The sequence below is a fragment of the Malus domestica genome, chromosome 14 (genome assembly GCF_042453785.1).
Source record: "Malus domestica chromosome 14, GDT2T_hap1".
Taxonomy (NCBI): Eukaryota; Viridiplantae; Streptophyta; class Magnoliopsida; order Rosales; family Rosaceae; genus Malus; species Malus domestica.
The window spans coordinates 18,214,327-18,240,329 of NC_091674.1; the positions used below are offsets into that span (position 1 = coordinate 18,214,327).

General features: G+C 36.7%; 1 protein-coding gene, 1 long non-coding RNA gene and 1 other non-coding gene across 3 annotated transcripts; 2 read left to right on the top strand and 1 right to left on the bottom strand.

Annotated features, from left to right (window-relative positions):
* Positions 1–10,845: 10,845 nt before the first annotated feature.
* On the bottom strand, positions 10,846–13,323 carry LOC139191420 (uncharacterized). Its single transcript, XR_011575470.1, has 2 exons — positions 11,936–13,323; positions 10,846–11,827 (listed from the first exon to the last, which is right to left on the bottom strand). It is a non-coding gene; the product is annotated as an uncharacterized lncRNA (long non-coding RNA).
* Positions 13,324–22,739: 9,416 nt separating this feature from the next.
* On the top strand, positions 22,740–22,872 carry LOC114821270 (small nucleolar RNA snoR138). Its single transcript, XR_003768716.1, has one exon. It is a non-coding gene; the product is annotated as a small nucleolar RNA snoR138 (small nucleolar RNA).
* Positions 22,873–24,385: 1,513 nt separating this feature from the next.
* LOC103456011 (late embryogenesis abundant protein At1g64065-like) lies at positions 24,386–24,961 on the top strand. The gene has a single exon (XM_008395633.2). It carries the CDS (start codon positions 24,386–24,388, stop codon positions 24,959–24,961), a length of 576 nt encoding a protein of 191 aa, XP_008393855.1.
* The last annotated feature ends 1,042 nt before the right edge of the window (positions 24,962–26,003 follow it).

Here is a 26,003-nt window from a genome sequence, read left to right on the forward strand (position 1 = left end):
TTCATTTGGTGTTGAGATTAATTTGGGATTTTTTTTTTTGTGGGCAATGGAAGACAACAATAGCAAGCACAATAATCAAGTACTTTATTTTAAAAATAGAAAAATAGTACTTTTTTAAAAATTAATTAAAGTCTTTTTGTAGAAAAATGAATTCTAGCATGCTTAAGTGAGTAAATGAAAGCCCTTCTGTTTCTGTGGTAAGCCAAAGGGAAACTGGTGTGAAAAAAGGTAAAGATTATGAATCGTTAAGGGTTAGTTGATGTAATGTTGGTCTATTTCTTTGAACCCCGGTTGAAAGTCCCATCATGATATTTTTTTCAATTAATCGCATTCTTTATGTAGTATCTATTTTGTACGCGTTCTTGTTATCTTAATGAATATCATACATATTCCTAAGAAAAATGTAACAAAAATATAACCCAAATGTAACTAGATGTTGAATTGGAAATAAACATCTATTGTAATTAATGTCGAGAAATATATGTAACTTTGCTTCCTAAGATAATTTAATTAAGGTAGGACCTTATTTGTCGCATTAGAAAAAACAAGGATGTATCATATCGGTCTTCTTTTAAAATGTGCATATTAAGGGTTTCTTTGTACCGATTTTAATCTCCCTAAGATATTGAGGCCGCCAAATACGAAACTGGCAATTGGCAATTTGGCACTGCTGGCTGCTGCCAAGGATAATTTAATTGGAAGGCCACCATAGCAGGTAACATTTTATAAAGAAATTAAAAAAAAGTAGAGGACTTTTTTTTATAGTAGTAAGAATTTATTAAGATTCCAATAAGAACGTACATAGAACAGGCGGGAGTGGGGTGCCTATGATGCTCATTTGGGCAATTGGGAAGGAGTGGTTTGATTGGCATATGAGTGGTGGTTGTTGAGTATGACGTGGGTGCCTACGATGCCCATTCCAGCCGGAGTGCTTAAGTGTAAATGGATTGTAAAATCTTGTTAGGACTCCGATGGTGGAATAATTCTAGGGTATTTGTTGAGAACCACCAAGTTATAATATCTTACGATAAAGATGTGAAGGTGCCTTACTCACTCCGAGTTGGACCGACTGAATGGGTTCATATATTCACTATTCTGAAGAGGTGGAAAACATGATCTCGCAATTGCCCCTAATTATGTATTCGGAGGGCCTTGGAGAACAAGACCATCACCTCGCCCAAAGTGAGATTCAAGTCATAATGCATGATTGAGTCATCTTTGTAGAATTTTTATTCTGACACCAAGTACTTAGCGGAATGTGGAAGTCGTCACTCTGAGTGGGTGCTTAGGTGCTGGGCCGAATTGGTAAACACTTGGCACTTCCAGACGAGAGACTGAGGATGCTGTTGAGTGACTCAGACAAGAGGAATCATAAATTAATGTCTGATCTTAGTTAGGTGCGTAGACGCAGAGGTTGAGCCTGGGGTGAACACTCGGGTTAGTTTGTCATGTCTGGCTTGTGTCAGTGGGCGCTAGGCTCGCGCATAGTGGGCCTGGGCTCCTCATGTTGGCTTGACCTGTTCTGCTCTGTACGCGGGCATGGGCGGCAAGGTTTGTTGTAGTTGCTGTGCCCGGAAGGTTTGGGCTTTTGCTATCAAGGTTCTAAAAAATACTAAGCGTTAGTCGGGCGACGAGTAGAGGCATAATATTCAATAAGTATTTTACAATTTATTGAAAAAATAAAATACAAAACGAAAGTTATTTATTTTATGTCTAAGTGATAGTCGTGACCTAAGGGAGTGCCAAGGAAGGTCGAGGCGCCCTTTTTTAATTTTAATTGCATAGGGATTAATCAGGCTGGTGACCAGCCGCCTATTACCTGGGCGGGGCCTAGGCTGGGCTTGGCTGGAATTTTCATAACAATGGCTCTTGCAGCGTTTATTGCCATCTATTGGGTTGTCATGGCAACATGTAGTGGTGGCAAAGGGTGTCCAACCACCGTGTTCGCGAGGAGCGGCGGAGCTGGGCCACGTCATGGCCTCCATTCTCTGGTCTACATCTAGGTACGTAGGGTGTACTATTTGTTATTTGTTATGGTTTTAGAACTTTCAACCATGTTCTCTTTTCTTAAATGACTAATCAAAGAACTTTATAAAAAAATTTAGAGACTAGGAGCATGCAAGAAAATCGAGGAGGGGGAAATTCAACAACGGGATTACGAGAGCCTTCTACGAGAATTAAATTAAGCTTTCAATGAAAGCATCAATTTGTGGTAGCAAAAATCCGTTATCTTCTATCTTGATAAAATCATTTGATCAAAGACCAAAGCCACGCGCCCAAGGAGTTGGGGAGGGGGGGGGGAGGGGTGGTTGTAATACCAAAACAACAAATATGATTTTTCATTTTGTGATTTGAGAATGCGTATAGTAGTTTAGTCCATGGTCTAAAATATCGATATTATCGGCGAAATATCGTCGATAATATCGTTTTTTTTAGAGGGCGATATTTTCACACTTATCCACTTAATTATCGTCAACATATCGCGATAATATCGCCGAGGCTCCATCATCGTAACTGCAGTCGAGGCTTCGTCATCGCAGTTGCCAAGATTTGCGCCTCTCTCTGCAATCCATGCTTAGACCCATCAAAATGAGCAATCCCTTTTCTCCGGATCCTAAAACCCGCTTGGGTTTGATGGATCATCCGCCTCGTACGACCTAAACAAGGCCTCCCCTTGCCTGATGGTGCTCGCAGGGAGGTGAGAAAGGGAGGAGGAACGGTCCACAGGTGGTGATGGTGCTCGCCGGAGTGTGCGGCACTGTGGTGGAGGTCACAGTGGGGTGTGGGTGTGGTGTGTCTGTGCTCCAGGAAGGAGAGTTGCAGAGATGGGGGGAGAGGAAACAAGGAGAGGAATGAGGGAGAAGGTTCGAGGGATTAGGGAAGGGGGAAACACGGGGAAGGTGGGATGTGTGTGTATCTGTCTGCTCTAGGAAGAAGAGTTGCAGCGAAGAGATGGGGGGAGAACCAGAGAAGAAACAAGGAGAGGAATGAGGAAGAAGGATCGAGAGATTAAGGGTCTGTGTGTGTGTGTGTGTGTGTTATCCAAGAGGAAAAAAAAACATCCAAATAATTCATATAACATTTATATATATATATATATATATATATATAATATAAATACCCCAAACCCTATAAATAAATCTAAACGCTATATATATATATATATATATATATATATATGTATGTATGTATGTATGTATAAATCTCAAACTTTTGACAACTTTTGAAAAGACAAAAAGTAGTGGTGGTTTCATACTCAAAACTGTGTGCCACTTCCAACTCTTTCACATTCCCAAAGGTGGAGTATCAGATCATCACACCTTTTTTTACTCTTCGAAAATTGAAAAACCTCTATTACACCTTTTCGTTTCTTCTTCTTCCCTTAGCCCTTTCAGAGCCTTTCCAGAGCCTGCAGAGGATCGTCGAGGTTTTGTTGCTACGTACGACATCGAAAGTTCCAGATTTGTTACATTTGTGTAATTATTATTTTATTGTTGGTCCACGCAAATTCTATTTGGCCTTTACACAAAGGATTCCATATTTAAGGTAAGTTTACAAACTTATATTTACATTATTGTAATTTATACAACAACAAAAAAATTTGTGTGGACCCGTGCTTGTGATCTAAGAACCAAATAATACTTGCATGTTAATTTTTTGAAGTAATTTAGTAATGTTGTATAATTATTCTCTAGGATAATTTTAATATGTTTAATGTTATTTATTATTTTATTATCAAATTGGATTATTATTCATTAATATTAGGTTTTATTATTCCATATTATTTTTATAATTACTTAAATTCTTACAATCATTTTCTTTACTTCCTAGTTAATTCTTTTGTAGAATAACTTTATTATTTAGGTTCTCTTATATAACTGTCACTACTATATTTTTTGGCCAAAAAATAATTGCCTAATTTCCATGAAAAATAAATATAGGTATGTTTAAGATGTCTAGTGGAGTTACTAAACGTGATCCAGCTTGGGAACATGGAGACCCAATAGACGGAAACAAACATGGCACAATTTGCAAATATTGTGGTCAAGTAAGGAAGAGTGGCAGAGTGACACGACTTAAATACCATCTTAGTGGATTATATCCAGGAAATAATGTCCAACAATATGATAATGTCCCCCCCAGAAGTGAAGGCATTCATCACCACATTATTAAAAAAAATAAAAAACACCAGAAGGAAAAGAAAACACATGGAATGGAAAATATTCGAGCTGGGCTACGAGGAGAAATCATTGGCCAAGCGATTGATAGTGATGGTGATGACGATGAGGACGAATGTGATGATGACATGGGACTTGAAGAACGATGCAATTTCAAACAAGCATTACGTGCCTCCAAACAGTCAGCATGGGAAAGAGAACACCTTCATAAAATTCTTAATAGAGCACAAGGTTCCGGGACAAGTGGTGGTGCACAAATGAGACGGGGAGCAAGTGTTAGAGAATCACAACCAACACCACCAATAGCCCTAAGTTTATATAAGTCATCCAAAGCACGTCAAAAGCGTGATTGGAGTTATTTTACTGGAGGTAATGTGAAGGAGGGAATGGGGCGTCTAATTAGCAAGTTCTTTATCTATGAAAATGTCCCTGCTGAGAAGGCATCATCACATCATTTCAAAAATATGGTATTGAGATGTCAACAGGCTGATGTTGGAGTACAACCTCCCACTCCCTATGAGGTAAGAAACAAATATTTGGAAATGGAGTATAAAGACATTGGCGAGTATGTTAACAAGTTGAGGTCAAAGTAGGAAACTAATGGTTGCACAATTATGTGTGACGGATAGACTGGCTCGACCAGATTGTCTATCATAAACTTCATGGTACACTCCAAGGAAAAGAATTTTTTTTTGAAGTCCGTTGATGCTTCAGACCATATAAAGAACTATAAGTATATTTACAAATTATTGAGGGATGTAATCATGGAGGTGGGAGAGCATAATGTTGTCCAAGTTGTGATCGACAACGGTTCTGCATTTGTCAAAGCTGGAAAAAAGTTAATGAAGCATCATAATGTGTTTTGGACATCATGTGCAGCACATTGTATTGATCTCATATTTGAGGCAATGGGGAAGAGAGAATATTGCTAATGTCGTAAAAAGAGCTATAACGATCACAAATTAGATTTACAATCACGGTTGGTTATTGGCAAAGATGAGAAATTATTCGTCCAACTACCACTCAATTCGCCACCAACTATATTGCATTAGACAGCCTACTTAAGAAGAAAGCAAGGTTGAAGCAATTATTCACTAGTGACGATTGGGCCAACCACAATTTCAGCTGCTCAAATGTAGGTCGTATGGTGGAAAGTATAGTGCTTGATCATGCTTTTTGGACTCAATTAGAACATGTGTGCCAAGTGTTTGAACCTCTTTACAAAGTTTTACGGATCGTTGACACAGAAGTGTATCCTAATATTGGGGCAATATATGAGTTGATGCGTGTAGTGAAGGAGGACTTGGAAAGAAAACATGGTGCAAGGTGGGTCATAAAGATGATTAATGACCGATGGTATCAAACATTATACCACGATTTGCATGCAGCAGGTATAAATTATGTCATAATTTGCAATTCATTTCTTTAGTTGCATAAATATTATTTCTCTTATTAGAGTATGTGTTTCTTTGAATAACATATTATTTGAATCCTCGATACCAATACATACCTGGTGTTCGAGATGATGGTACCCTTATATGTGTTGTACATAATGTATACTCTAAATTAGACCCTGCATCACCAACAGTTGGCCAATTTGGAAATGAGGTACACAATTACTTAAATTATAATAATTGCATTGTTGGATTAAACTAACACGATTGATTGGATTTAGCTAACATGGTTTAAAGATGCAAGAAGAACTTTTGGAGAACTAACATCAGTTGCTACTCGAACAAAAATGTCTTCTAATGAGTGTAAACATATTTCACTATCAGTTTATAATAGAATTTGTTGGAGTTATTAGGCTTATCAACATTTTTTTCATTATAGCTGAATGGTGGATCATGTATGGGACTGATGCACCAACTGTGAGAAAGTTAGCAATCAAAGTATTATCACAAACAGCTTCCTCATCTTCTTGTGAAAGAAATTGGAGTACATTTGCACTCATACACACAAAGCAAAGAAATAGGTTGGCTCATAGTAGGTTGGAAAAATTAATTTATTGCTACTACAACATGAAGCTTCAAATTCGAGATAAGGAAGTAGAACTAGATCATGTCGATTGTGGTGACCCCCTAGATGTGTTTGATATTATTGCTGAAGATGATGATACAAAGGGTAACCAACTTTATCAATAGATTATACCTCTTCATTTAGATGATAATGAAGGCAACCCAACTCTAAGAGTTGTTGAAGAAGTACGTAATGAAAGGATAAATGTAGAAAGAGTATTAGAGGATGAGGTGGGATCTAGCAGCGCTGACTCTTTGGAAGAACTTTTGCCCCCAAGACCAAGAAACACTGGAATTCCACCTTCTTCCAATCCTACACAACCACAAAATCCTGCTAATACTAATGATAGCTCTAATACAAGATCATGAGACTCACCTACCACCGAAGGTGGGAATGATGAAAGATATAGTGGAGATGGAGGTAGTGGTGGATATGGAAACTATATTGGACCACCTCCTGGATTTATGAGCCCCTTCACTGGTGAGGCAAACTTCACGCATGCAACACAGGATGAGGACCATGGCAGTAGGCGGGCAGGACCAGGAATTGGTGCCATAGGGAAGGACTATACTCGTAGAGAAAAAGGCAAAGGGACTTTGTCAAGTCAAGAAGATGACTCGTTATCTATAACTTTGAACTCTGTTGAACTGGGAAGTATTAGCTATGGTTATACTCATAACCAACCATTTCCTTACCCTTCATATCCCATTCCTGTTGGGATGGAATCGAGCGACTCATGGAAAGAATTTGAGACTCAATCTTCAAATGATTTTGCTTATGGACAACGTCAACCAATATCGGATCCATATAGGTGACATGTTAACAATTACATGCAAAACTATTTTGGGGATTTATCATTTGATGACTACTCTTCACAATACACTTACTCTACACATAGAGATGATGAGGATAGTGAGAATTTTGAACCTCATAGGAACTCTATGTGGTACTAAGTCACTCATGTATCTTACCATGCAATGTATAAAGTGTAAAATATTGTACTAATTCATTATATATAAATGATTATGATGTGTTTAAACTTCTTTCATTAATTACTACATATTTTCTACACTCACAATGTTTGCCAGCTCGCTATATAATCAACTTAAATCAGTTAAATCTATCATGCAATGCATTTCCTTCCAATATTTTTGTGATAAACTAATAGATAATTGACTAAATAAACATCCTGCAAAGTTTCAATAAAAATTTCCAAGTTTTTCTTACAATTTTTGTGGTTTTTATTCCATTTTTATCAATATCGATAACATCCCGATATTTCCATCAAAATTTCCGTGTTTTTGGACTACCGATATTTCCGATATTATCGATATTTTAGACCTTGGTTTAGTCTGAGAATCATTTTAGAGAACAAAAACATTAAAAACACGTATGGTACCAAATGTCAAATACATATATATACATACATATATTTATGTGTGTATATAAATTCATATTTTGAAGTAATGCTGGTGGTGGTGATAAGGATGGTGTGATTGAGACGAGAGTGCTGTTAATATAAATGGTGGTTGGAGTAGTGGTAGTAGTGCAGAGAATAAATGTATTAATAGTGGTGTGATATAGGTGGTGGCAATTAGGGGTGGGTTCAAAAAACCGAAAACCGAAAAAATCAAACCGAACCGAATTCTTTTGGTTCGGTTTCGGTTTTAGTGATCTAAAAACCGAACCAAACCGAACCGAACCGAATTAATTAAATTAATTTTGTTATTTAATTAATTTTTTTGGGTATTATTTTCTAAACCCAATTTGTAAGTTAAAATGTGCTAAACCCAATGTGTTGCCAAACTTTAAGCTCAAAATATTTAAAAAAGGCCTATAAAAACTCTAAACCCTAACCTATTATTTCTCCCCCATATACGGTTCCGGAACCAAACCTCCTCCTGAAGTACCTACATCCATCTCCATAACACTGTCTACTTCTACCCCAACTTTCTTTTTCAAATCTACTCTCATATAACATGTAATAGAATCCATAAACATTTATTTCGGGTAGATTACTTGCATAATTTGTGATGGAAAAAATCCACCCACGCATTACTTTTACTAATCAAGTTGTCAACATGCAGTTACAAGCAAACAACCCTGATCTTTGAACAACATCATACAATTTAACTTTTCTAAGTCATTTGTACGATTTTTGTGTTGTGAGGTTGTTAGTTTGGACTTTGGAAGACTTGATTGATGATTTTAGTTCAACTTTAAATGTTTATTTTCATTGTCTTTGATTCTAGTTAGAATGCTTATGTTATGATTGTGTTGGAGATGTTAAAATTTAAAATTTCAATGTTTTTTACTTTTTGAAAAAAAAAACTGAAACCGAACTGGAAAAAACCGAATTGAAAAAAAACCAAACCGAAAAAAATGAACCGAACCGAATTTTCAGTTTGGTTTCGATTTTGGCAAAAAACCGAACCGATTTGAACTGAACCCACCCCTAATGGCAATTGGGGGTAGAGAGCAATGGTGCAGGGACTAATGAAGGTGGTGAAGGGGTTGTTGGGATGTTGTTAGAGGATGGTTGTGTTATTAGTGATTATGAGGGTTAATTACACAAACACCTCCTGAGATTTATCAAGGTTTCACAAAACCCCCTCACATTTGAGACATTACAGTAACACCCCCTCACGTTTTTAATTCACTTTCACATCAAAATTCTGCTAATAAATTGACTAGTTTACTTTTATAACTAATTAATTAAATAATAAGAAATATATTCGAAATGAAAATATTTAAAATAAATAAATTAAACATTAAAAAATAAATTAAAAACTTGAAAGATCGAAATGGAAAAAAGAGAGAAACCCCTAAACCCTCCTAATTTCACGCCTCACTATTCTTCTTCCCTGCCGTCTCACCATCGCCACGTTATGTTGGAACCCAAGGATGAACACTCAAGAATTTTTTTCAATAAATGAATATTTGTGCACTCAATAGCTGGGAGAATATCTATTATTCAATTGTAAGAGCAACAATGGCGTTAAATAGCCTTACAAGAAAACTAAAAGCTAGAAATAAGCAGCCCACGTTTTAACAAACCTAATAACATGGTACACGAATAAAGTCAGAAGCAAATCAACCAACTTGTCCTAAAGAATAGGGATTATTAACAACTACTTAAAACAACCCTACAAACTAGGAAACCTAACCTTAACAGCTAGGAAATCCTAAATCCTAACAGCTTCAACATCCTCCTTTAAACTGAATGCTATCAGCAATCAGTTTACATCCATGAGTGAGCAAATACCTATCAACTCCTGCAGTTTCAAAAATACATCTAGCTTCAATGGTTTGGTTATGATATCTGCTATCTGCTCCTGCATAGAACATTGAACCAGTTCCACAACTTTATCCTTGGTGAGCTCTTAAAGAAAATGGAAACGAACATATATGTGTTTGTTGCGACCATGCATCATTGGATTCTTTTAAAGCTTAATAGTATAACTATTATCACAATAAATCATTGTGGATTTGCACTGTTCATGACTGAGGTGCTGCAAAATCCTTCTTAACCAAATTGCTTGATATGCACTCGATGATGCAGCTATAAACTCAGCTTTAGTGGTAGATAAAGTAACCATGAGTTATTTCTTCGAAGACCATGAGACTGCCCTTGAACTCAATATAAAAACATACCCTGAAGTACTCTTCAAATCATCCTAATCTCCAGTATAATCAATGTATGTGTACTGATGTGAAATTATCTTAACACACAAATTTAACCCTCTTTTGACAATTGTAGTACAAGTATAAGTAAGGATCGTTCTGGACCGGGGATTAGGAGGGCTTGCTAATAATCTCTAAACTGACTCAAAAACATAAAACTAAACTTAAAAACACTTAACAAGACTCACAAGACTCAAAGCCAACTTAAAATACTCAAAACAGCTTAAAACAACCAAATAAACTTAAAGTAGACACTAGGAATGACTTTGGACGAAAATTGACTTTTACTTAAATCAAAACACTTAAAAACACAAACTAAAATAGATTTGAAACACTTTGAAACAAGAAACTAAAAGGGGGGTTTTGATTTGGATGAAGTTGAAACAAACAAACAAGTATGAAAAACTAGACGGATTGTAAAACAAATGTGAGAAATAAGATGATGGATGAGATAGCTAGAGGCTTTTTCTCCACACATGACATGTATGCAAACAACTCGATTTTCAGTTACTACTTCATTGAACTATGAATGACAATGCTCCAAATTAACCGTGACATCACTAATTAACTCTCAGATTTTCCTTGTTTTATTGGATTGGATGACATCATTCGACAACCCAAAACATTCTTCAAAAGTTCCTTACATGAATTGAACTTAGAAGCATTGACAAAGCACTTGCAACCCTAAACCCTAGATACAACCAAAGATCATTATGTTTAATGAAAATCAGAAGCATTGACAAAGCACTTGCAACTATGACATCATGTCACTCATGCTATGAATTGAACTTAACGCGATCGTTTATAAGCGACCTTCACTACATGTGAATATAAGTTTATAACGATTATGTGAAACTTCCTTATATTCTAGCAACGGATTTATGCATGCCAATTAAGTGTTGACCCTTAATTAACAAATATAAATAAGTTATCAATCAAATAGTTAAGCCAATTGCATTCACGATTTAAGAGTTCATAACTGGAATTTATCAAATTATATTGCACACATAATCATGGCTTTGAAATCACCCCTAGCCAAGAGGGGTTTAGCCACTCATATTTACAACAAAACGAAAGGAAATGAATTTAAACATTAGAAACAAAAGAAAGAAAACACCTAAACGCTCCAACGATCCAAGTTGGACATCAAGCACGTCCAAGCACTTTCCTTCCCTTCCTTTGCTACGACACAAGGTGTTGGTGAGTGTTTGACGATTTGTTTGTATAGAGGAATGGATGTGTTTGGATGAAGGTTGTGTTGAAATGGGAGTGAATGATCTAACCAAGTATGAACTAAATTTATGTTACACACACTTCCTTTTATAGAGGAAATGCATGGCAATGGAGGGGAACATGGAGTGGTGTAGCAATTGAGTGCAATGATGCATGAAATCTGAAATGATGGAGGGAACAAGGAATGGTGTAGCAATTGAGTGCAATGATTAAATGTAATGATGCATGAAATCTAAAATGATGGAGGGAACAAGGAATGATGTAGCAATTGAGTGCAATGAAGGGTGTTTGAAAAGATTCAAAGGTGAAAGTGAAGTGATGATGCAAAGCATGGGGGTAAAATGGAGTGGTGTTGCAGTTAGGGAACATGAATGATTGTGCACATGGTAGAGAAAGGAAAGGGAGGTGGAATGATGCAACAAATGAGTCAATGGAGGGAACATGGATGATGATGCACGGCAAAGGAATCCAAAGGGAGTGCAATGGTGGTGCACAACAATGATGGAAAGGTGAATGGTGGAGTGACACCCCTTTGTGGCTGAGGTCTTTGTCATTTTTACATTAATTCTTCTTTCTCTTTAACACATTCCTAGCCTCTTTAGTCTTCAATTTCATCCATCCACCTTGCTCCATCCATGTGCTATTCATTCCAAACCCAAAACTGCTCCAAAATGCACCAAAATGCATTTTATTGCTTCATAAGGCCCATGGACCTACAATTACACGAAAATAGCTTAAAATACATAATTAACTAAGAAATAACAACATAAATGCATGAGAACAAGCTAACTCAGTCGTATAAATATACTCCTATCATGTACCCGCTGAGTTCTTCATTTCCTCCTTTCTTATAGAACAACCCAAAACTCATTGTGCCATTCAAGCACTTGGACACTGTCTTCACTGCTTTAAGAAGTAGCTTAGTAGGTTGTTCCATAAACCTGCTAATTAAACTGATAACATACATCATATCAGGTCATGTGGCAATTAGGTACATGAGACTTCTCACGATTTGTTTTTATAGAATGCTATCAACTTTTATGCCTCTTTCATCTTTCATCATGTTGAAGCCAGGAATGATGTGAAAATTAACTTGACACTCAAATTAAAACCCTATGGTTGTAGTATATGTAAGTAGGGATCGTTCTAGTCGGGGATTAGAATGGATGCTAATCAACACAAATAAGACTCAAAAACACTAAACTGGACTCTATAGACTCAAAATTAACTTAAAACACTAAAAACAGCAAGAAACAATAAAAAAGACTCAATTCTAGACCTAACAAGTGATTTGGACGACAATAAAACTTAAAAGACTCAACAACTAAAGGAAAACAAGTTTTGACTCTAAAAACAAGACTTAAGAACAAGGGGTTTTATTTTGACGAATTTAAACTTTTAAAACAGAAACTTTGAAAACAAACTTTAAAAATACGAAGTTGATGTAAATTAAGATGGTGAAAGGCTAGTTAGAAGGTTCTTTCTCCACACATGAAACATATGCATACGGCTCGATTTCCAGTTATTCTTTTGACAAACCATGAATGACAATGCCCCAAATTAACTAGATTGCACCAATTAATTTTCAGATTTCCCTAGATTCATTGAATTGAATGGAAGACGCATTACAACCAAATTATTCTTATCAAGGACCCTAACTATGGAATACGCATGATAGAGACACATATCAAAGATCATTAAGTTTAATGAAAATCATAAGCATTGACGAGGCATTCATAACTATGGAATACGCATGTTACTCTTGCCAAGGATTTACTTAACACAATCGTGACTAGCGACTTTTACTACTTATGAATATAAGTTAATAACGATTAGGTGAAATTCCCTTATATTTTAGCATCAAATTCATGCATGCAAACTAAGTATGCATCCTTAATCAACACACAAGAACAAGTTATCAATCAAATAGATAAGTAAACCACATTCACGATTTATGAAATCATAACTGGAGGAAATCAAGTCATATAAAACATATGATCATGGCTTCGAGTTCCCTTCTAACTATAAAGAAATTAGTTCCTCATGTTCGCAAATAAACAAAGATAAATAAATTTAAACATTAAAACAAAGATAGAAAACACCTAGAAACGCTCCAACAATCCAAGCTTCTTGAATGGCAAGCATGGTTCCAGATTTCTTCCTTCTTCTCCTCGCAAAACTCACGGCACAATGAGGGTGAATGGTGTAGTAAATTATGGTAGAGGATGGTGACTAAATGGTGCAGCAAAGGATGGTATTTATAGGCTGAAATTCGCAGCCCCTATGTAGCAAAGGAAAATGATTTAAAGGCCTAATTTGTATAGGATAATAACACACAATCCTTGAAGGAAAAGGCTAAGGCTTTTAGAAACCAAGGGGAAAAGGAATAATCAGGTTTCTAGAAGTTCTAGAAAGGTTTGGGGCGTCACTTTAGTAGGACAAGGGATAAGGTCTTCTAGAAAGGTTGTTTTGTGGCTGATTTCTAGAAAAACAAGGGATAAGGTGTGGCACCTTTGTAGGAGTGGATAAGGGCTTCTAGAAACCAATTTTAATGTGTCCTAATCTGAAAATAAATCCCCCATGCAGCTGGAATTAAATTAGGATAGGATTAGGATAGGATAAGATAAGATAAGGTTGGATAAGGTTTTGGATAATGTTCCTTCTTTTGAGCTGATTTCTTATCTTCCTTGACTTGGATTTATTTCTTCACTCTTTTCAGCACATTCCTAGCCTCTTGAACTTCAAATTCGTCCATCCATCTTGCTCCATTCATAAGCTATCCATTTGGTGTCCAAAACTGCCTCAAAATGCTCCAAAATGCACTTTCTTGCCAACTTTGTCATATGACCCTACAAACCCACGAAAATAGCTTAAAACACTATAATAAACATAAACAAACTATGAAAATGCAAGAAAACAAGCTAACTAAGTCGCATAAATATGCTCCTATCAAGGAACAATAGGATTATGAACTGCATTAAACTGGTCCATGTTAAACCTCTCCACCACTTCTTGAGCATATTTTCGTTGGCTAACATAGATACTTTCTGGCCTTTGTATCACTTCTAAGCCAAGAAAATAACTCATTCTTCCAAGATCAGTCATATCAAACTCAATCATCATAGAATGCTTGAACTCTTTGAACATAGACTTGTCATCCCTAGTAAATATGAGATTATCAACATAAAGGCAAACAATTAACATTTTACCTCCATTCATTCTTTTGACAAATAAGGTGTGTTCATGTGGGCACTTCTCGAAACCTTCCTTTATGAAATAAGACTCAATGCGGCTGTACCAAGCTCAAGGATCTTGTTTAAAATCGTATAAAGCCTTTTAAAGCTTATTTACCTTGTGCTCTTACCCCTTTTATTCATAACTAGGAGGTTGTGCAACGAACATTTCTTCATTCAAGTCTCCACGAAGAAACGCCGACTTGACATCCAACTAGTAAACTGTCCAATTATTCTAAGTTGCAATTGATAATATGACACGAACTATATCCAAGAAAGCTACAGGTGCAAGCATTTTAGCAAAATCCATTCCATATTGTTGACTGTACCCTTTTGCAACCAAGCAAGCCTTGTATTTGTCCACTTCACATTTCTCGTTAAGCTTTGTTTTGTAGATTTATTTTACCCCAATCACTTTTCCTCCTAATGGCATCTCTATCAACTCCCATGTATTATTTCATTCTATAGCCTCAATTTATGAATCCGTAGCCTTCTTCCACTTTTCACTTTTCACAGCTTCCTCATAAGAAATGGGATCAATATCAGCAAACAAGGCTAAGTGAGCCATGTCTTCCTCTTCGGAGAGACCCTCTCCACTTACTTAGTTTCTCATCCAAGCTGGTCGTCTTCTGACTCGTCCTTTAATGGTAGTGTCTTCTGGCTAGTCATCTTGATTAGATTCCCTACTCTCTAGTACTGCTTCATCAGTATTGGATTCCTCTACGTAGTTATCATTTTTTAGACCTTCTTCTTCATCCATTTCCCACTCAAGATCAACCATGATTTCTTCTTTATGATTGTCGCTCCAGTCCCAAGCTTTATCTTATTCAAAAATCACATCTCGGCTTATCCCTATTTTCTTAGAAACTGGATTAAATAGTCAATAAGCAATGGATTTTTCGTTGACTCCAAATAGGATGCATTTTGTTAGTACCATATTATATTGAGCCTTGTTACTTGGGCTTTTAGATATTGAGCCCATGATTTATGTAAAAGGGGAAGAGCCCTTAGTCTATAATAGGGCCTCCTCACCCTTACAATCGGAAAGGCTCATCCTCACATACAGAAGCTACAAGGCTCACAAACGGAGAAACTCTCCCAAACTCTCTTTTTCTCTGGGGGACTCCCCCTCACACTTGTAATCCATACATTCATACAGAGAAATACAATCAACATCAGTGTGAACGTAGCCCAAACATTGGGGTGAACCACGATATATCTTTGTGTTCTTGAGCGTTTCTGTGATTCACGGTAGGATTTACGTTGGTCCAAGATCCTCTGGATTTTATGCATCAACATTTGGCGCCATCTGTGGGAATCGACACGAAAATCTATGTCAGTTTTCTTTCATTTTTTCATCTCACCACCATGAAACCTCATCACTGTCTATCGTGAATCTGCACAACCCAAGAACCCAAAACCTCCCTCTTTGGCTTTTCCAGAAAATCTTTACAGGTTCTCTCTCCCTCTCTCTCTAAACTCAGCTCCTCCTAGCGCCTGATACAAAGAGAAGAGGAACTAAGTAAAGGGTCCATCGAGCTCCATAAACATGGAAGACCTGAGTTTCTTTGTTGGAGTCATAGGTAACATCATCTCAGTGCTAATGTTCCTTGCTTCTGTTATGACGTTTTAGAGGATCGCAAAACACCGATCGACGGAGAACTTTGAGAGCCTGCCTTATGTTTACACACTACTCAACTCCTCCTTGTGGACTTACTACCCGCCACTCAAAGGAGAGGACCAGCGAGGCGGTCCACGGTCGGAGCTGATGAAATCCTTGGCTTGCTCGAATAAATCATTCAAGCTCAGGCCTTGCTCTTCCGCATCGAACCTGTGCTCCTCTTGACGAGCCTACCTCTTAGTCTCCGCAGCTGACGTCGTCGTCGTCGTCGTATGAGCTTCCTTCTCAGACGACCTGCCACTTCCGATGTTCGCTGCTGTGGAAATCGTTGGAGTGTGGTATGTTAACGTAGTAAAGGATCATTCCTGATCATGATATACGCACTATATAGAGTAACTTGTTTACCTGATCTAACATTATTATTATTAGTCACATGTGCGCTATCCCAGAACAGCCCCACGAAAGGAATATATATATATATATATATAAGGGGCTAAGCAGACTTTGGCATCTGAGGATGGTTTTCGTCGACAACCCCCATGCAAAAGATACTTTATCTTTTTTATTTAATATGTTATTAATATATGTTATGATGAAAGTAACCTTTATTATTTGAACGTTATGATATATATATATATATATATATATATATATATATATATATATATATAAGGGGCTAAGCAGAGTTTGGCATCTGAGGATGCTTTTTGTCGACAACCCCCATGCAAAAGATATTTTATCTTTTTTATTTAATATGTTATTGATATATGTTATGATGAAAGTAACCTTTATTATTAGAACGTTATGATGAAACCTTCATCATGAAGGGACAAAAGAAAAAAAAAAATAAAGCTTTAGTTTTCCTTTTCAGCAAACATCATTATGTTTTCTCAATATCATTGTTTATTTAATATCTTATTATTTTATTTGTGTCATGATGACTAATTATAAAACAATAATTTTATTATTTTTATGTCATGATGACTTATGATTAGATAATATAATTTCTGATATCACATGTTTACTATCACGTTATTGATTTATACAACATGTGATTTATCAAACAACTGAATAAATCATTTATTCATGATTATATATATACACACACACATTTAGGCAATACCTAATATATTGTTGATTTATGCAGCATGTCATTTATCAAACAACTGAATAAATCATTTATTCATGATTATATATATATACACACACATGTAGGCAATACCTAATATATTGTTGATTTATGTAACATGTCATTTATCACACAACAGAATAAATCATTTATTCACAGAAGGCACATAATTCAATTTTTTGTCTTGACAAACTTTGTCAATTTGATTTATTCATTATACGATCGTACTTATACTGTCATTTATTGTTAGGAATTATTGAGCAACTAGATCGACTGATCAACATTGTTGCTGATTAAAGAAGTCTACCAACTTATAGACTGATGAGCCACATGCTCATGGTGATCTCTTGTCTGACCGAACACCCACTTGCTTTTCACCAACCAGGTGATCAAAAGTACGTCCAGTACTCCAAAATTATTTGGCAGCTTGCCGCTATTATCACCAACTAGGTGATCAAAAGTACGTCCAATACTCTAAAATTATTCAGCAGCCTGCCGTTATTATCACCAACCAGGTGATCAAAAGTACAACATGTCCTTCAAAAAATCATACATGAGCATCACTCATGACAATCATCATCATACATGAGCATCACTCATGTCAATCATACATAAACATTCATGAGCATCACTCATGTCAATATTCATTAACATCATTCATGTTAACATCCATGAGCATCACTCATGTCAATCAACATAAACATTCATGAGCATCACTCATGTCAATCAACTTTGAAAGCTTCATTTACAGAGCTCTAGCTTCGAAAGTTTCATTTCTAGAGCTCCAGCTTCGAAAACTTAATTTATAAAGCTCCAGCTTCCAAAGCTTCATTTACAAGAGCTCCAGCTTCGAAAGCTTTATTTACAGAGCTCCAGTTTCGAAAGCTACATATACAAAAGCTCCAGCTTCGAAAGCTTCATTTACAAAGCTCCGACTTTAAAGCTTCATTTTCAAAAGCTCCAGCTTCAAAGCTTCACTTTCAAAGCCCCACCTATAAAACTTCACTTTGAAAGCTTCACCTACAAAGCTTCAGTGCATGGTATACAAAGACCGCCTCCGAACAACCGCCACTTCGGCCCATACATGGATTGAATTTGAAGTCTCTAGCCAGTAGACTCCATTGAATGAAGACTTGGGGGACTACACTATGTACCATATATTGGGCTTTCGCAACTAGGCCTCATGAAAAATACTTAGGGGACTTAGCCCATTATTTATGTACTGAGGAGCGAACCGTTATTCTGTAAAAGGGACTCCCTCACTTTCATTAGAGGGCACCCATTATTTATGTATTGAGGAGCGAACCCTTATTTTATAAAAGGGACTCCCCCACCTTTATTAGAGAGAGACTCTTAGCCTATCACTTATGTATTGAGGAGCGGAACCTTATTCTATAAAAGGGACTCCCTCACCATCATTAGAGAGCATCACCGCGAGCATCACTCCTAACCCATCACTTATGTATTAATGAGTGAGCCCTTATTCTATAAAAGGGACTCCTTCACCATTATTAGAGAACATCGTCGCCTGCTGAGCAACCGCCTCACCGCGAGCATTAACTCTAGCCCATCATTTATGTATTGAAGAGCGAGCCCTTATTCTATAAAAGGGACTCCCTCACCTTCAACGCCATAAGCCGAGCCAACCAAGGCAACATAAGCCACAAGCCGAGCAGCTTTACAACATGTGCTACTTCTAGTTGAGCATCATTTCACATTGAGCACTGCCTCATATCGAGTATCAGTTCTAGACGACATCTAGTTACTTCGGCCCACACATGGACTAAATTTCAAGTCTCCAACTAAAAGACTCTCTTGAGTGAAGACTTGGGGGACTATTATTAGTACTATATTATATTGGGCCTCATTACTTGGGCTTCCAAACATTGAGCCCATGATTTATGTAAAAGGGGATGAGCCCTTAGTCTATAAAAAGGCCTCATCACCCTCACAATCAGTAAGGCTCATCCTCACATACAAAAGCCACAAGGCTCACAAACGGAGAAACTCTCCCAAACTCTCTTTCTCTGGGGGACTCCCCCTCACACTTGTAATCCATACATTCATACAGAGATATACAATCAACATCAGTGTGGACGTAGCCCAAACATTGGGATGAACCACGATACATCTTTTTGTTCTTGAGCGTTTCTGTGATTCACGACTGGATTTACGTTGGTCCAAGATCCTCCGGATTTTTTGAATCAACACATTTCATACTTTTGTCATCAAGTTTAATCCTCTTACTGTCAGGGACATGTACATATGATAGACACCCAAAAACCCTGAAGTGTTCCACTGATGGTTTGAAACCACTCCAAGCTTCTTTTGGCATCATGTTTCTCACTACTAGCATTGGACTTCTGTTGAGTACATGGATGGTCCAATTGATTGCTTCTGGCTAGAAATCTTTTGGAATTTTTTTCTCTGAAAGCATGCTTCAAACCATATTCATAATGGTCTGATTTTTCCTCTCCGCGACACCATCCTAACAACTTCAACATGTTCATGCTTTCCTCTCCTTCGCCCCACATTCTCGAAAAGGAGTTATTTTCGTTCTCTGTATGAATGCACCATACACATGGTCCAGAACATAATTTAGTATTTCCAGATTCATAGTCACCATTTTTCAGACAAACCTAGAAATTCAAACACCAAAATTTTCACCAAAAGTGGGTTTTTTGATCAATTTGAAAAAAAAAATCTAGATGAGATTATATGCAAATTTTGAGAAACAAAGAACCCAAAATCCTGTATGTCGAAAAAAAAAATTGTGAATTTTATCATCTAAACCTCCTCTCTCACCACTTCCTATTGCCCATTGCATTCCCACCCACCCAACCATCCTAACCCAATCTAGATTAGTCCCGTTCCTTCCTGACCATATCTAACTAAAACCTTACACACCCATCTTGGATTATGGTTCTAAATCGTACAACCCATATCCCTCATGACCATATCCAACCGAAACCTTACACACCCATCTTGGATTGTGGTTCCAGATCATACAACCCATAGAATACATGGGTTGTTTTTCATGGCCATGGGGGCCTCAGAAGTCTCTAGTGCCAACAACGATGTAGAGTTCTCCATTTTGGAATGACCAATCGATGGCTTTCTCTTCTTGATAAATCTATGTCTTATGTTTGGTATAAGTCAAAGAAAAAAATTTGGCCTGTCTCTAATGTCCCTTAAGGATAGCTTGTATTTCCGACTTGGACTTTGTGTAGATCTATCCGATCTTCCGGTTTCAACTCCTGCTCTTAGTCATGCTTTCGATACCCAGTTCAAATGTGAAATTTCCTCTGGTGAAGTTTCAATTCTACAAGGGAAGGTGTGCAAAACTTTGATTTGGGTCTTCATACTGCCACTTTCCGCCGCAATTGTTCTCCTCAATGATTGAGCTACGATCTAGAAGCTCCTTGGGTGACGATGCTATGACTAGAAGTGTGGAGTTTATCTCGATCACTTGGACTGTGCGCAAATTGGGGCAATTTTGGCAACCTTGGGGATGGATACTAATTTCCATGAGGTTCTGGTGGCCGCTGTGTATGGATTCTAGTTGGGAAATTTTTTTTTTTTTTGACTTGTTGTGTTAGGGGTTGTTTGGGCTGGGGCTTATGCCTTTTGTTTGGGTCTTTGTTGGAAGGATTTGTGTATATGGTGGCCTTTGTGTATATTTTAGTTCTTTGAATGAAAGTTATATTACCAAAAAAAAAAAAAGTCAAAGAAAGAAAGAGAGAGGGAGAAAATTTTAATTTATTTTTTAACGTTTAATTAATTAATTTTTATTTTTCTAATATATTTTTTTATTAATTAGTTATAAGGGTAAAGTTGTCAATTTATTAGCCAAACTTTGACTGAAGGAGTTATGTGAAAGTGAATTAAAACGTGAGGGGGTGTTAGTGTAATATCTCAAATGTGAGGGTGTTTATGAAAACTTGATAAACTTTAAAGGGTGTTTGTGTAATAACCCGTGATTATGAAGAATGGTTATGAAAATGGCGGTTGAGAGGTAGGGATGATGGAGGCGGATATGGTGGTGCTAGATGGTTGTAATGGTGGCAGTGGTGGTGGCACACCCTCTAAGATAAAAGACAAAAAAAAAAAAAAGAGCAAATAAGTATTAATAAAATTAGAAAAATGTGTGAAAAGTAAATAAAGTGTGTGAAAATCATTAATGTAAAAAAATGAGAACCTATTTTCTTACACTAGTGTAAAATCTCGAAGTCATATTAATCTCAGTTTATTACACTGAAGTTTATTGGTTTTTAACATTTCATACATAAAGTTTTTTTCGTCTCAGTCTGGTATCTAAAGTCATAATTTTGGGATGCTTTCATACCTTCGTTAAGTTTTTCGTCAAAACTCCGATAACTGATGACGTAGCACCCACATAAATAATAATTGGACGTCACGTGTCAATATGGGCCCACATGGGTATTAAAAATTAGAAAAATTAAAAATTAAAATTAAAAAATTAAAAAATCTTTTCTATTCCTCTTCGTCTTCTCTTCCCCGATCCTTCCCGGTCCTCATTCTTCAACGCATCCAAACCATCTCCTCCCTCTCCTCCACCCTTTTCACCTCCCCTCCCTTCTGTCTCCTAAAGAGACAAGCTTCCAGTTCTCTCTCTTCATCTGTCTCTCATATTTGGGTTTTCTAGGGTTTCTTAGAATTGAGAATTAGGGATTTGAATTTATAAATGGTGCTCCCCAGCTCCTACTCTCCTTGCTTTTTTGCTCTGCGTTTTGAGCGCGGAAGCCTCATACCATGAGTAAACCGTAGAGAGATTTGCAACCAAAGGCAGCGCCTTCATCGTTCATGGCGGCATCGAAGGAATCTGCGTTTTGAGCGCGGAAGCCTCGATCCATGTGTACGTCGCAAAGAGATTCGCCATCAAAGGCAACGACTTCGTCGTCCATGGCGGAAGTGAGGGAATCTAGAAATATACAAAGGTCGGAATAGTAAGGGTTGGGGCAGCGATGGATGATTGGGGTTGCGTACGCTGACGGAGTGAGAGGGATCGGGGAAGAGGAGGAAGGGAAGAGAAAACTTTTTTTTTTATTTTATTACTTTAAATTTTGAGAGGTGTTATTCCCACCCCAATGTATTATCTTCCCACCCACCTTTTTATGAATTTTTTAATTACAAATTTGTCCATTTGTAAAATGACTAATAAGGACCTTAGTTACCCCCTTTTGCATTACTTTTTTTTTTTTGAAATAGAAAAGAAAAAAGAAAAGTTTGGGTGTGACAACTCTCACACTATGTTTAGAAAATTTATCTCCCTTAAACCCTAATTCATCATTCCCATCTCCTTTCATTCAAAGAAAGCAAAAAGAATGAACTTAGAAGATGACGTTTCTATGGAAGAAGTAGATGATTATATTCCGTCGAAGAGGTAAAAGATAATTTTATGTGGGTCATCTTGATTTTTCGACATCATACAATTGAAGCATCGCGTGACTTTTTATTTGAATTTGCATTAGGTTAGGGTGCAATTTGTTTCACGTTTTCCTATGAGAATTCCTGGAATTCGTTTTCACTAAGTTAGGGTAGATTTGTTTTTCAATGAGTTTTCCTTGAATAACCGTTTCCATCTTTTCCTTTCTACAGTATTGTTGAATTTTATATAATTAATTGCCCTTCGAATAACCAAAAGGTGAAACACAAATCTCACACCATTTGCTTCATACTGGGTACACATTGTTTCAAAGCCTTTTGATGGTGATGAACTCCATTGCTTCATCCTTGGTTCGTTTTCGAACATTTGGTTTCAGTAACTTCATACTGGGTACACATTGTTTCAAAGCTTTTTGATGGTAATGAACTCCATTGCTTCATCCTTGGTTCGTTTTCGAACATTTGGTTTTAGTTAATTATTTTAATTTTGAAACCGAAGTGAAATCCGAAAACAAATATATATTCCTATTTCTTTATTTCTGAACTTTTCCTTGGATGAGCCCTTGGAATTTGGAAAAGGGAAATGCATATAAAAAAGAAAACAAAAGGGGAAAAGCAACGAATGAAAACCAAAAATTCTTCGTCCCCCCTCCCCCCCCCCCCAAAAAGTTGGAATTTGGAAAGGAAACGGTTTTTTTTTTGGCTTTTACAAGAGAGTAATATTATTTGTTTATATTCTTTTTTTTAAGATAAATTTATCTCTAATTATATATAGGGTTATTTTAGGAATAATAGTGGGTGAGAAAATAACATTTTAATTTTTTAATTTTTTATAATGGGTGTAAATATAACGTGGGTGGAGAAATAAGACAACGGGGTGGGTCTAGCAGCTCTCTAAATTTTTTAATACTCACGTGGCCCACGTTAACATCTAGTCATCATCCACGTGGTACCAAATCATTAGTTAGTAGAGATTCTGATTAAAACTTAACAGATGTATGAAAATGTTCTAGAATTATAACTTTAGGTACTAAACAAAGACAAAAAAAACTTTATGTATAAAAAATAGAAAACCAAAAAATTTTAAAGTAATAAACTGAGATTAACCATAAACACAAACACACAATACCAGCATAAAATGGAAATTCAAGCCCCGCAACAAATAGTTCCTTTTCTCAGGTCGGACCAGATTGATGAGTCACCGTTCAAACACAATGGTCAGAGATCACCTCAATTTGATTGGTAAACCTTGATATTCAGCCGAGGGCTAATTCTTATAACATATATTTGTTGGGTCTTAGCCTCTTAGGTTGTGTTCGAAGCTTCTATTCAATTTAGTTATTCATACATTTATTTTGCCCCTTATTATTATTATTTTTTATACCAGATCGGCATCCTTCAAGTTTAAACGCTTCGACTATTATGAGGTGGCTCAGTGATTGATAATGAATTTCAGGTTTGTATTTTACACGGCACGTCTTGGAATCGATTTTTAACGTTGATGAATCACACGAAACTAGGTGACCACATGACGCTAAAATGTTTCCGTGAGTCATTTCCAGATCCTTAAAAAAATAATAAATAAGAACTATAGTAACAAAGTCAAGAAGTTTTTTTTTTCAAAAAAAAAAAAAGTCCAAGTGCCTTTGTTGACAAGTACCATGTATCTTTCAACACGTTAACTCTACAAGAAAAGTAGTACACCACATAATTTCCTTAATTCTTCCTATGAAATATTCAAGAATTACATGCTCCTCGGGCCGTCATCTAATTGTGTATATATTGCTAGCACCAACCCCAAATATCTCAAACAACAATTTGCAGAGAACCCCTCTTACCTAGACATATCAAATTTTGGTACTCAAAAAACAAACCTACAGCCATGTTGGAGTCTGAGAGGTTCAAGAAAATTCAGCAGAACAGGAAATGTTTTGCCTACATCGCTATCTTTGTTGTGTTCCAAATCATAGTCCTGGCCATATTCGGAGCAACCGTGATGAAAATTAAAACTCCGAATGTCCGGCTGAGATCAGTGACGGTCCAAAGCCTAGATTACAGTTCTTCAGGTAGCAATTCTCCATTCTTCAACATGACTTTGATTGCTGAAGTTTCTGTGAGGAACAAGAATTTTGGTCACTTCAAATTTGATCCCACAAAAGCTAATGTCACATTTGGGGGCGTCATAGTGGGGCAAGGTGATATAATCAAAGCAAGAGCCAAGGCTAGGAAGACGAAGAGAATGAACGTGACGATTGAAGTGAACTCTGATGGGATATCGGACGGTGCTAAGCTTGGGACTGAGGTGAGCTCAGGGAATGTGACATTGAGCACTCTTGCTAGGGTTAGAGGTAAGGTGACATTGATGAAGATGATGAAGAAGCGCAAAACAGCACAGATGAATTGCTCAATGATTGTTAATTTGCCAAACCGGCTTGTTTACGATTTGGCTTGTAAATGAGCTTGATTTTATCTTTGTTCTTTCTTTTTTCTTCTCAGCCTGCGTTTGAATATGTTATACGTAGTTCATTGTAGCCTTGTTTTTTATTCCATGATCGTTATAAATTTAATAAGAGACGTGGGACATTGTCATTTGTTATTGAGTTCCGGAGTATCATTAATTAATCGATTCTACAAAGTTAAAATTTATGCTTGGAAAACATGTGAGTACAGTGTTTTGGGAAATATGTGTTTATTCCAACATTTGGAAGAAAAGTGTTACCAAGACTAAAAAGGTGAGATGGTCTTAATGCTACAAACATCCTGTCACTAAATATTGATCTTAATGCTACAAACATGTCCTCATCAAATACATATTTCTTAAGGAAATGATAACCATGGTCCATACATCTCTATTAAATTATATGTTGTTGTAAGCATAATTTACTAAACAGTTACGGAGGCTAGAGAGAGAGGAAAGGTGCGGCAATAGTAGAAAGAAAGAGAAAGATGTGTAATTGTGGGTGTGTTCTATTCCACCCCATTGTGCCTTTATTTATAGTAGTAGGGAAGGTTAATTCCATACCCTTTTAGGATTACAACTTTTAATAGATAATCTACTCCTAATAGGAATATAAGAGATATTCTAAGATATACTAGGATTTACACAATCACATTCTTAATCTAATAGGACTGCAACACTTCCCCTTGAGTGTGTAAATACTCAAACAGATGGCGCATTAGGTCTTCAGTGATGAAGTAAGTACAGTTGATGAAGTCGTTGGCACAATGAGCGAATGCGAGTCCCAGATCAACGGAAGAATGCATAAAAAGTTAAAAATAAAAAAACCTCGTTATGGTAAAACCCAAGGTGGGAGAAAAATCCATAGACTAAGGAGAAAAATGAGAAGTTGTATTAAGTCAAAACTATACATCTTTTGGACGCAAGTAGAAGAGCTCACAAGGTATAATCAGCCCAGGATGAGTGTCACGTTAAAACCTAGTTAGGTATCAAAAACCCAGTGGGAAAAATGCTCCTAATCGTAGGGAAAAAAAGTACATTA